The sequence below is a fragment of the Triturus cristatus genome, chromosome 10 (genome assembly GCF_964204655.1).
Source record: "Triturus cristatus chromosome 10, aTriCri1.1, whole genome shotgun sequence".
NCBI classification, from domain to species: domain Eukaryota; kingdom Metazoa; phylum Chordata; class Amphibia; order Caudata; family Salamandridae; genus Triturus; species Triturus cristatus.
Genome location: NC_140593.1, coordinates 977,774,014 through 977,786,951, shown reverse-complemented (window position 1 = coordinate 977,786,951; position 12,938 = coordinate 977,774,014). Strand labels below are relative to the sequence as shown.

The window sequence follows — 12,938 nt, the reverse complement described above, 5'->3', positions numbered from 1 at the left end:
TGGTGACACGCTTCTTCGGCGTTGCGGGACACTTGCTGGATGATGCGAGACGCTTCCGCTCGATGCGATGCTGCAGCGGCGACACACTTTACGAGATGCGACGACAACAGCTCCGACGGCGGCACGTTTCTCCTTCTTGAGTCGCGCTTCCAGCTCCTTGCGACACGCAGTCCCTCAGAGGCCCAACAACAGCAGCAGGCACTTCCAAAGAACTCTGGGGAGCTGGGGGGTGAAGTCTGTTGTTCCTGAGACTTCAGCCGGAGGCAAGCTCTTTTCCAAGCCCTTGGAGATCCTTCACAAGTTGAGCAAAAGTACACACAAAGTTCCTTTCTCCTCTCTTTGGCAGTAAGGCAACCACTGCAGGCTAATCCCCCAGATTCAGGGATAGTTTCCTCCTCAGCTTCTTCTGGTTCCTCCCTCAGCAGAGGTTCTTCTTGTTTTCCCAAAGTGGTCTAAATTCTTGGGATCAGGGTCCCAATATTTATACCCAGAAATCCTTTGTCCTGTGAAGGCAGTGGGGCCTTTGCCCAGTCCAAACCAGTTCCTGAGCACTCTGTTTACCAGACTTCTCCTTTCCTTTCACAGTGCAGGGCAGAAACATTAGACGCCCCGCAGGAGGTGGATCCAGCATTGTGGAAGGCAAGTACAGCCCTGGAGCACTTTGTTGATAGGATTCCTTCTCTTCATTCACTGTGCAGGGCAGAGACATCAGCCACTCCCCAGGGGGTGGAGCCAGCATTGTGGAAGGCAGGCACAGCCCTATTCAGGTCCCAGGTGCAACACCTCCCACCCATCTAGATGCAGATCTCTCTATTCACCACTGGGGCATCTCACCCTGTCTCCTGGAATTCCCCAGCCCTGTCACTCAAACTCCAGACAAAGGAATACAGACAGCCTAGCAGAGGCAGGTTTGAATGGTTAGACAAGAAAATGCCTACTTTCTAAAAATGTCATTTTCAAACACAGAATGTTAAAACCAACTTCACTAAAAGTTGTATTTTATCATCCTGAGTTCAGGCATACTAAATGCGAATTTCTGCCATGTTCTCTGAGTCAGTTAGGATTATAAGATGTAATAACCAAACTGCCCATTCTGGCCTATGGAGAACAGGTAGCCTTGCAATAGTGAAAAACGAAAATGGCTGTAATTCACTATTAGAACATGCCACACACACCAGGGCATGTCCTACCTTACCCTTATAATGCACCCTGCCCTTGTGCATTCCATAGGGGTGTCTGATATGAAGAAAAGGGAAGGTTTCGGGACTGGCAAGTGGGTGCACTTGCCCAGTCAGCATGACAGTACCAGACTGCACGCAGGCTCTGCAATGGCAGACCTTAGACACATGTTTACAGGCTGCTTCTGTGGGTGGCACAACCAGTGCTGCAAGCCCACCAGCAGTATTTGGATTACAAGCCCTGGGCACTCCTGGTGCACTGTACTAGGGTCTGACAGGTAACCCAAACCAACCAATCATGGAATCACTAATTCGTACAATAATTTACAATAGGGAGAGCATATGCACTTTTGCACTGATCAGCAGTGGTAAAGTGCCCAGAGTCATAAAACAGCCAACAACAGGTCAATAAAAATATAGGAGGAGGGCAAAAAGTTCAGGGATGACCATGCAAAAAGGGCCAAGTCCAACATGTGTCAAATGTGAAATTCCAAAAACGTGGGTAAGGAGAGAGTCAAGCACCAGAAATGCTTTCAACATTGTGTCGGGAGAGATAGGTTTTTTGGGGTGTTTTCTAGAAAAAAAAGATAATTGAGACCCTGGATGATGGTTTGATGAAGAGGAGGGATCACCAGTGTTTTGTATATAGTTAGTACAACTAGATCCAATTCGAAACACTGTTGATGGACCCAGTATAAACACAAACTAAACAATTTGAAGAGCGAGTTTAGGGCACTAGATGTCAAAGCCAGGGGCATACTGATCTCTAGACTGAAGAGGATATGCATGTAAATGGTCAATCAAACACATTTCTATGACTGGCTCACATAATGGATTGTGGCACCAATCAAGGGTTCTCATTGTATCCACTTCTGTTCGTGCCTATTTGCAACGATTGGCTGAGGTCTGATGAGCCTAAACTTCTAAATGAATTCTAATGCTGTTCATGTACAGACCCACTCTGGATATAGTCAAGGAACAGAGAGGGTTAGTGGACCATACCACTCTTTAAGACAATACCATTCTGTCATAAAGCCTTACTGGTTTGGGGGTATAAACATAAACAAAGCATGGATTCAAATTATTAATATTTAATGATTAACCACAATGAAATTTCAATGGACGGATACCTACAGTGAACTTCAGTCTCTAGTTCGCTCAGCTGGCAACTTCATTGATTAATTTGGCACTAAATTGTTTCTGAAGACCACTCTAGAAAACCACTAGTAACATACTACAATTAATATCTTAACATGGCCAGAACATTATGTGATTAATTTCATCCACCCTCGTGTTCTTTGATCATGCTTATTCTTCTAGGATGAAGCATGTACCACAGGTTAACCAATCTCGTAATTGCCAAGCTCTATTACATCCAAAAACACAGTGGCATGCCCCTTATTGATATACAGACTTCAGATTAAATCAAACCTTTCTCAAAAGAATTTAAAGAAACTCCAACCAACATGTAAGATGGTCAAGATCATGAAATGCAACACTTATCTATGTCCTTAACTACACCAAACATGTCAAGGGTGGAGATTTACAGTCCTTGCACCATATTATTGGAATGCCCTCCCTCATCAATTGAAAAGGAACAAGATTTTATCTAAGCCTGAAATTCTGTAGTGGAATGAAAGAACAAGTTTCTAACTTTTGGTAACACTCTTTCTGGTAGAGACTCTATGCATCCACAGATTCCTCACCTTATGAATATTCCCCAGGCATCAGTCTGGATTCTGAAACTTTACAGCATTACCTCTGCGCGCGTCGGTAGGTGGTGCTTTGCGGCTCCGTACTGATGCCATTCCACTCTGGAAATGAAGTATCAAGTCTATAAAGGAACGACTCCCAAGTGCCAACATCAGTTGCTTTCGAGAATGTCACACCCACAGTCCCAAAAGTAAATTGGTGTGACCAGTGTGCAGGTCCCTAGACTTGTGATCTTATTAATCACAGAACGGTGATGATGGGAGGGTTAGTGAGAAATCTGTGGCTAGACAGAATTTCTACCCAAAAGAGTGTAACCGAAGGTAAGTAGTTTGTTCTTCTGATTGAGACTTCTAGCCGTTCCTCACCTTTAAATAGATACCAAAACAGTACCTATTTAGAGGAGGGTCTGAGGCTGCACTCAAACCATGTAGGATGAAGTGGGCAAAATGTCCCTCTCGGCGAATCGGATTGTCCAGACAATAGTGCTTCATAAGCATATGGAGGGACACCCACATAGCTGTCTGTAAAATGTCCAGGACAGGGACTCCACATATCAACACAGTGGTAGCAGCTTTGACCCTGGGAGAATGAGCACATAATCTTCCGGAGGCTGCTTTTTAGCCAATGCATAGCAGATCTTAATGTAGAGCACAATTAAGCGGGCGAGGTTCTCTAATGCACAGCCTTGCCTTTTTCCGCTCCAGACAACTCTACAAAGCGGATTGTCCACCTGGTATTCTTTGGTCCATTCTATTTAAAAGTTCAGTGCTCTCCTGGGGTCCTACTTATTAGAGAGGTGAGGCACAGAATACCAATAAGGTGATGTTTTGACCAATGTGGAATGGCATCATAACTTTAGGCAAGAAGGATGTCCATGTCTGCAAAACCAATTTGTCTGAAAGGGTTGGCACAAAGAGCTTGGAGGTCAGTCACATGCTGCACCGATGTTATGACGATGAGGAGCACTGTCTTAAGGGTGAGGAGCCGCAAGGAACAGCTGTGAAAAGGCTCAAATTTAGTTATGTGAGGATCACGTTAAGGTCCCACTGTGGCATCACAAAGGGGAGAGAGAGAAAACAAATGTGTCGAATCCTTTTAAAAAGCGTATAACAACTGGAAACTTAAACAATGAGGAATAATTAGGGAACAGCAAAATAGCCAAAGGGCACCCTTCAATTGTGTCCAGAGTAAAGCTGCTCCAGACCAAGATCAAACCAAATTACAAACGGTCAGATAACTTTGCTTGGAGAGGGTCTATCTGTCGAGCATCGCACCCGGTCGGCTTTGATCTTCTTGAGAACTCGGGGCAGGATCGGTGGAAAGGCATACAGGAGTCCCGAGTTCCACTCTCTGTGAAATGTGTTTCTGAGTGAGAAACACCTTGAAAACTACATTCAAAGTTCAGAAGTGCCAACTTTGCTCGTTCTCTGAGGTGGTGAACAGATCGAGACATGGTTCTCCCGATTGGCTGAAGGGACATTGCGCTACCTCTGGGTATAACTGCCACTCGTTATCTGCTAGGCGCCAACAGATAAGCTTGTCTACCACCCCACTCAAAGATCAAGCAAGGTGGTTCACCACCAGGTAGAGTCCTTGGTGCTCCAGCCATGCCCAGAGCGCAGGGCCTCCTGGCAAAAGCTCTGCAACCCCATGTCACCCTGCTTGTTGCAGTACCACATGGCAGTTTTGTTGTCCATTAACACCTGTACCAACCTCCCCTTATGGAATGGAAGGAAGGCTTTAAGCAACAAGGTGATGGCCCTCAGCTCCAGAAGGTTGTTATGGAGTCAGGACTTTGCCAATGACCAGAGGCCTCTGATTTCCACCTCTCCCGGATGGCCGCCCCAGCCCAGATTCGATGCACTGGTCACCTTTGTAGGCTCTGGATTGGCACAGGAGAGTGTTCTGCTACTGACCCAATCGCAGTCCAGTAACAACTACTGCATATTTTTTACAGTCTCCTCCAAAATCTGAATTTGGTCGAAGAGGTCCCCTTGTTGTTGGACCCACTGAAACTTTAGATCCCACTGCAGAGTCCACATATGCCACTTGGTGTGCTCGACCAGCAGGATGCAGGAAGCCATCAGTCCCAGCAGCCTCAGAGTCGAACACACTGAAATCCAGGACTGAGTCTGAAATGTCGGGATCATAGCCTGAATGTTCTAAACTCTCATTCTCGGGGGAAAGGCAATTAAACTGAACCATGTCCAGAATGGCGCTGATGAAGGGGAGCATCTGAGAAGGAGTCAGGTGTAACTTGAGCAAGTTAATAGTGAACCCTAAAGTTGACAGGAGGTTCACCAGAGTCAGGAGGTGGTTGTGACTGTGTAGGGCAAGCCCACCTTCAATAGCCAGTAATTAAGGTAGGGGAAGACGGGAACCCCTGACCTCGAAAAGTGTGCTGCCACTACCGCCATCACTTTCGTGGACACCCAAGGGCCACTGGTGAGATGAAAGCGGAGCATGGCACCCTGAAAATGCTCCTGTCCCACCACAAACTGCATGTAGTGCTGATGGGCCTGTAGAACAGGGAAATGGAAATAGGCATCCTGCAGATCCAATGCCACCACCCAAGGCAGACAAGACCTGGGCCAGTGTAAGCAATGTGAATTTTTCCTTTCCAAGGAGGGCGTTGAGAGGGTGCAGGTCTAAAATAGGATGAAGGCCTCCGTCTTTTATGGGCACCAGAAAGTAGCAAGAATAATAACCACATCTTACTTCTGGCACAGGCACTCTCTTGATAGCCACTTTGCACTTCCTTTAGCAAAATGGATAGATGGTCCTCCATATGTTCTGTAGAGCTTATTAGGATGCTGACATGTGCCTGGATGGAGGTTACATCTGTAATCATAGCCATTCTTCCATGAGATGACTCACGAATCAGTGGTTATCTAGATCAATCGAAGGAAGAGAGAGGAACAATTCCCTGATTGAAGAGGAGTGAGTTTCCTGAGATGGGAGTGGACAAAGCCGTTGGTCCTCAGGGTAGTGAGTAGCACGTCTAAGCGTCTGTTGTGGATGAAGCATGGACATGCTCTTTAACTCTGCAGTGCCACGTACAAGGAGTCTGAGCTTAGGATCGACAATATTATGGTTGCAAACACTGCAGTTACGTCTGAGGGGAGCAATGAGGGGTAAGGCAGGTCCATCTGCTCAAGTTTGTGTGAAACAGGTTGTCTTGACATGCAGAGAATCAGTCTTGTGACCAGTAACCTCCATGTTCTGAAGGTTACTACCACCAGTTGCGATCAGCCAGGGAGGGTTCACCTCCATATTGAGGGAGGGGCGGGGGAGAAGATTCTCACGGAAGGATGCTTCTTTTCCAGAAGCACAGTTATGGTGCTTGTTACTAGGACTGGGAGGTAAATTCGGTTCCGCTCGTGGAATTTGGTTAACTTCGTGTTCCGCGGAGAACACGGAATTGCCCAAAATTCTGCGTTCCGCGGCTTCGTGGAATTTTTTGCTTGTTCGCGGTCTCAAAATGCGTTGTTGCTAGATATTTCCCCCCGAGCACGCAAACAGCATTCGCGAACAGGAAAAAAGTATCGCGAACAAGCAATTCCGCGCGTTTCGCAGAATTTCTGTTTGCTCGTAGGGTTTTTTTACCGTTTCGCGGAGCTTTGCGTAGCGCGACTACGCAAATTCCACCCATCCGTACTTGTTACGATGCCAAGAAGCCAGTGCTTAATTTGTAAAAAAATAAGTGCCAGTGCTCTCGTCAGGAAGCCATTGCAGCTTCACCACACATTGCCCCTGCCATGCTGCCAATGATAATAACAAACCAACTAGTGACAATCACACTCCTAACTCCTAGAAGTGTGACAATTCAGACTATTCCTTCAAGACTATGCCGCTTGGGTGGCAGGTAATAGTCATTTTTATTGCATATTGAATTAATAATTAACTGGTGTTTTGGTCATATCTAAATTAGCCAGAGAGTGCCAGCTTGTGGCAGACTGTCACAAGCACCGGTGTTGTCAATTAAGTGTAGGTGCTGATCAAAGGAAACCAATGGCTCAAATTAAGCACTGCTAGTAGCCTATACTTAACTCCTGACTCTTTTTCCTAAAGATAAATACAAGATCGTCCTTAATATGCATGGAGGAACCTGGTACCTAATGTAGTACAAAGGTAAAAAAACTCAGGAATGTAAACTTTATAAGTGGATAATAACCAGTACATGATAGCATGAGATTTTTATTCATAGATATGGATATCATACTACTAGCATGTCCAACCAAGGGTGTGAATCCTCTCTTTCTAGCAACAGCTTTCAACTCTCAACAGCAAGGCAAAAATAATAGTCATATACAGCACATAATGCCGTTATTACTTTCTTAGTCTCTCAGTTCCAATTCTTTGAGTTAAAACCACTTTTGTAAGAGATGAACCCTACATCAAATACTCCAAAGTTTTAAAAATAACTTTTATCTCAGGGACATCCCTTCTCCCACCATCCCAACTAATAGTTGTCTTTTTCGTTGGGACATTTTCTGTATATTCCTTCGGAGAAGGTCTAGATGAACAATACTTCAGAAGTATGCCTTCACTGGGCCACCAGCTGGACACTGAGCTCTTTAGTAATTGCTGTGGCTCCCAGGGGAGCTGTGAATCTTGGGCCTAGGTAAAGCATGATGAGCAGACCATTCAAAGCATGCACATCAAGAGCAGAAAAAAGAGTGGCTGAGCTTAGGGTGATAAACAATATACAGTACCTACCCATCACCTCTGCTTTTCGCCTCTGCCGCGACTGACCCAGCATTTTACCCTTTCCAGAGCGGAGTGCAGTCATTGCTGTGGGGAAAATGCAGGATTCCACAAGGCAGGCTGGACTGTGCATCAACCTAGAAAATGCATGTGTCAGAGCTTAGCTAACCCTGCAATGCCCAGTTAGTTTGTCCACTCTCCTGCTTAAGAGTAGGCGGTAGAAAGGCTAGAGCGGCCGACTTTAAAGCTGGGGAACCAGGTTCGGGTCTGGCAGCAGGCTCAAACATCCCGTGATTCTGAGCAAATCACTTAATCTCCTGGTGCCTAAAAATGAATGTGACCGCCTGTAATGCAACTGGTGATCATGTAAAGCGCTCGGATACCTTCGGGTCGAGTTCGCGCTATTTAAAACTGCAAAAAAGGTGCCTGAGATACCTAAAGTAAGACGCATACATGTAAAGTTGAGTTGAGTAAAATATTCTCTCATTCTACAGCCAGTCATTTGCTGAGAAGGAGAGAGTTTTCAGCATGGGGGAAAAAGCTGACAAACGACACCACATTTCTCTGAACACAGGCCAAACTCAGACTGTAAAAGTTGAAGGCTGCAGAACAAAAACAGGATGGACCAAAGTATCCTGACAAGCCGCAGTACTCATATGCATATCTGTTGCAGAGTCCCCACACTCCGAGTGGCTGACTCCATCAGTGTACAATCATGGGTACTCACAAACATTTTCCCGGGGGCTGCAAAGTTTGGTCTATGGTGTAACCGAGGGCCGCACTGATGCCAGCAGGGGGTGTAAAATGGGTGTAGGGGAAGCAAATCATGAATATCTAGTGGCTGTCTTTAAAAATGAAGGTGTTCCTAAAGTTAAGGGCCTAGCTACTTTCTTTCCATAACTGCAATTAAATAAGTGCTTGCTATATATTTAACATTTTTTTCCATGTTAGTGCTGAGTCGTGTAAACAGCAGCCCTGTGCTGTTGCTGCCAAGGTGGCCTTATGTAGAGGTCAGGAGGGCCGCATGCGGCCCCCGGGCCGTACTTTGAGTATCACTGTGTACATGCTGCCTCAGAGAATTGACAAATCAAGAAGACATCAGTGACAAGTTGTATAGGTCAGCAATACCCACTAGAGACAGGATTAAGGAGTTAAAAACAGAAGCCATGATATATAATTCTAACAGGGCAGGAGGGTGGTTTCTGAAGATCTTTTCATCATTTACAAAGTTGAGAATAGGCCACGTTACATCGCACGCATTTACAACACGTTATTACCGCGTTGTTACATCGCATACCATTACAACGCAAGTCGAAACAATGACTTGCTGTAATTTCCAAGCATGAAAGTGAAGGCTTTGATGGTTGAGATGTAATCTCTTACCTTCTGACTGCGAGAAGAGGTATGCTCAGAGTGTAAGTAGAAAAGGAGGACACAGAGACTGCATATGTGAATATGATCAAATGCGTACAGTCCTGGTGCAGTGTCCTTAAAACCAAGGGAATCAGAGGAAACGCATAATGGAGTGGAAAATCCAATTTCAGACCAAATGTATACTTTAGAGCTCCCTTCGATGGAAATTGGAGGGTGCAGACATGCTGTGGATCTCTGGTGGTCTAACACCAGCTGCAGAGATTTCACCTTCCACAGGCAGTTGTCGAGGTACAGAAACATGCACCCCCCTCCACCCTGCAAAGATGTTTCACAATCCCCACCATTACCCTGCTAAAGACTTGAGGTGTCAATGTTAACCCAAAAGCAAATAGGTAGTGGGTGGAGCCTACCACAAAATGCATGGACCTCTTATGGGACTTAAGGGTCAGTAGTTGAAAATACAAGGTCCTACAAGTGGAGGGACACAATCCAGTTGCCCAGCTCTAAAGCCAAGAGAACCTGCAAGACAGCATCTTTAATTTTGTTTTGCAGAGGAGGCGTTCTAAACGGAAGGTCGAGAACGGGATGAAGGATCTCATTTTTCTTGGGGACCAGAAAATAATAAGAGTAAAATTCCTGCCTGATCTTGAGCTTTGGAAACAGTTCCATAGCTCCTTTGTTCACCACAATTGCATCCTCCTCCTGCAGAATGCAGGCATGATTAATCAAAGTGGCTGTAGGACAGGAGAATTGGTGGGGAAAACTCCTGGAATGGAAGTGAGAACCCTGCTAACTACCTGCAGAATGCAATAGCCCATAGTGATGGCCTGCCAAATCGACAAATGGTAAGAAACCCTCCTTCCAATTGGCTACACGTGTTCCCTTGGAAGTGAGCTAAAGCGTTTTTGCGGGTGGGGCGGGAGGGCAGAAAGAAGACTACTACTGGCTATGGTGACGCATCAGGCTCCTATGGTTTCTGCTGTGCAGAAGTTTGTTTGGTTGTTTTACTGGCCAGAATGGCTGGTGCTGCTGAAAAGGCATTGCCCTGAGGTATTCCCTGAGTAACAGATGTGCAAGGGTGGCCATCCCCAGGGAACAATAAGTAGCCCGCCTCTACTTGAACCTCTTAAGGCCACATCAGCCTTCTTGACAAAAAGGCATATTTGTGGAACGAAAAGAAGGCTCTCTGAGGAGAAATGTACTTGGCCATGGCCTCAATCTTTTTAGACTAACAATCGTGTTAGGGGTGGTTAGATGTAGGGATTAATGCTAGATTCGAGCAATAAGATGTCTGTGCCATTTGACTCTTCGGGGAAGGATGGGCTGTCAAAAATGTGGAGGCCCCATTTGCTAGATGATGGAGATGGATTACCTGACGGTTAACCTCTAACACAGACGTTGGCTAGCTCCTTGCCACCAGGAGGTTTCCATCAAGGCCTCTATGAAGGAAAGCAAGGTCTTTGAGGTCAAAGAAACTTGCTGCAATATGTCTGTAGGAATATTTGCCTTGTTTTCCAGTAGGCAAGGGCAGCTCCTATACCTTAGCTGCTTTCTTCAAGACCGATATGAATGACATCAACTCCTCCCCTGCCCTGGTCGGAGAGCAGAGCAGCCCCGCCCAGCAGCCTGTCTGCAAAGCAACAGGAAACATAAAATGATAATAACTCAAAGTTATTATCATTTACTCAAAGTTATTATCATTTACTCAAAGTTATTATCATTTTATGTTTCCTTTGCAGAGCACTGCTTAAAAACAGTGGGGCGACGCTCCTCCTCCACAGCGGAGGAGCTGCCCCTGATGATCAGGACCACATCAGAAAATCTCAAAACGGGTATACTGCTTTCCACAGTAAGCAACGAATGCTCAACCAGGAAGTGAAAGATGGTGGCTCATCGGGTTCGTATGTACATGTAAGGGGTTGCTTTTAATTCATAAGGTTTGTACTCCATTTGACGCATGAGAAAGAAGTCTGAATTAATCAAAACACCGGATGCAAAAAGATAATTTTGGATTTAAAAGATGCACCAAGTTAACCTGCTACAGACGAAACAAGAACAGAAAACCTTAGTATACCAAGTCATTCTCGTTCGCATGTTACCTGAATCACCTTCCATATAGTTCAAACTCATACATTATTTTATTTACTACAGAATTTAAAATATAAAAAAAGCACTCCAGTCATGCAAAACACATACCTAGCTTGATGTCCTCTTTCCGTCTGTCATTTGAAATTGAAATAGAGGTCACTCTAAACCAAATAAGAAAATTAATTTTCAATACTGCGTTAACATCACTGTTCAAACATAAAGGATCAAATGTGTGCACATTCGTTGAGACTGCAATTTAAACATCTAAAAATGTAATTGTGAGGAAAAAGAATTCAACGTTTGCAAACAATATGGAACAATATCACAAAGACAATTTAGGGGTGTATGATTGTTTATTTCTTCTTTAAACAACATTTTGGAAAATTAATACATGCTAATCGCTAAGAAAAACATTGAACTTAAATTAGTGCCCTGCTGACACATAGTGGTCATGTTCAACATCTCAATGTTCATGATTCAATACACATTTAAGTCTTCTTATTTACATACAGCTGAGCGCTTTAATAGTTTCTTGAGCATAAGGTAAGTGTATTAACAAAACCAATCCAGCAATGCATATTGTTTCAATTAATAGATGGAGGATGAATAGATGGAAGTATCTATCGGGACCTACACATTTCTATATATACAACTGTAATTAGTAACGAATAAGTTCCTTACCTTCAGTAACGCCTCATCTGGTGGAGACTCTATCTAGCTGCAGATTCCTTGCATATGAATATCCCCAGGTGTCAGACTGGATCCACAAGATTTTCGAGCAGTACCCCTGGGCACTGGTAGGTGGCGATGATCGGCTCTATGTCAGCGGCGGGGTCCGCACTGGAAGTGATGTGCACTGTACCTATATAGGAATCACCTTGGCGCGCTAACATCAGTTACTTCTATGACTTTAAACGCCAGGAGCCGGAAGCCATGATGAGAACTGTCTACTGTTGTGGAAAACACTAAGGCCTGAAAAGGGTGTCCCCTATACCTGAACCGGTTCACAGAGCAGGGAGGATAGGGGTGTCAGTGAGGAATCTGCGCCTAGATAGAGTCTCTACCAAATATGGCGTTACTGAAGATAAGTGCCTAACAAAAAATGAATGTGTGTCCTCATGTAACGTAACTGGTGCTATGTAAAGCGCTCTGATACCTGATTTGATTCGGGTCAAGTTCGCGCTATATAAAAAACTGTGCAAAAAAAGTAACTTGTTCAACTAATAGAGACTTCTAGTCGCATAATGGAGTCACAAGAGGGACTTCGACCCAGTCATTCCTGAACTTTTTGAGAACTCTGCACAGAAGTGGTATTGGTGAAAGGGCATAGAGGACACCGGTGCTCCACTCAAGATAAAAAGAGTCTCCTAGCGAGAGCCGCCTTGAAAACTCCAGCACACAAAACTGCTGAAATTGTGCATTCTCAGAGGTGGTGAACAGATCTAACCAAGGCTCTCCCCAATGCTGAAAGAGATCTTGCACTAACTACGAGTGGAGTTGTAATTTGTGATCTGCAAGGCATCTTCAGCTGAGTTCATCAGCTCTGGGGTCCAGAGATCCTGCTAGATGCTGCACCACCAGGGAAATGCCCTGGCATTCCAGCCATGTCCAGAGTTGTAGAACATCTTAACACAGGATCCACGACCCCATCCTGCCCTATTTGTTGCAGTACCACACGGAGGGGGTGTTTACCGTGAGCACCTGCACCAGCCTTCCCTTGATCGAATGAAGAAAGGCTTTTGACGGCAAGTGAATCGCCGCAAACTCCAAATGTTTTATGTGAAGCTCAGACTCTGCTGGAGACCAGAGTCCTTTGATCGCCACCTCTACCAGATGACCACCCCAGCCCAGGAGTGATGCATCTGTCACAACCATTAG

The 12,938-nt window shown here is 45.1% G+C and overlaps 1 protein-coding gene across 3 annotated transcripts in view; it reads right to left on the bottom strand.

Annotated features, from left to right (window-relative positions):
* MINDY4 (MINDY lysine 48 deubiquitinase 4) overlaps positions 1–12,938 on the bottom strand; it is a 512,572-nt gene that overhangs the window by 253,532 nt on the left and 246,102 nt on the right. For all 3 annotated transcript variants that reach the window (XM_085628881.1, XM_085628884.1, XM_085628882.1), the window contains exon 6: positions 11,169–11,221. In XM_085628881.1, coding sequence (XP_085485007.1) covers positions 11,169–11,221 — 53 coding nt within the window. The remainder of the gene's footprint in view (positions 1–11,168; positions 11,222–12,938) is intronic.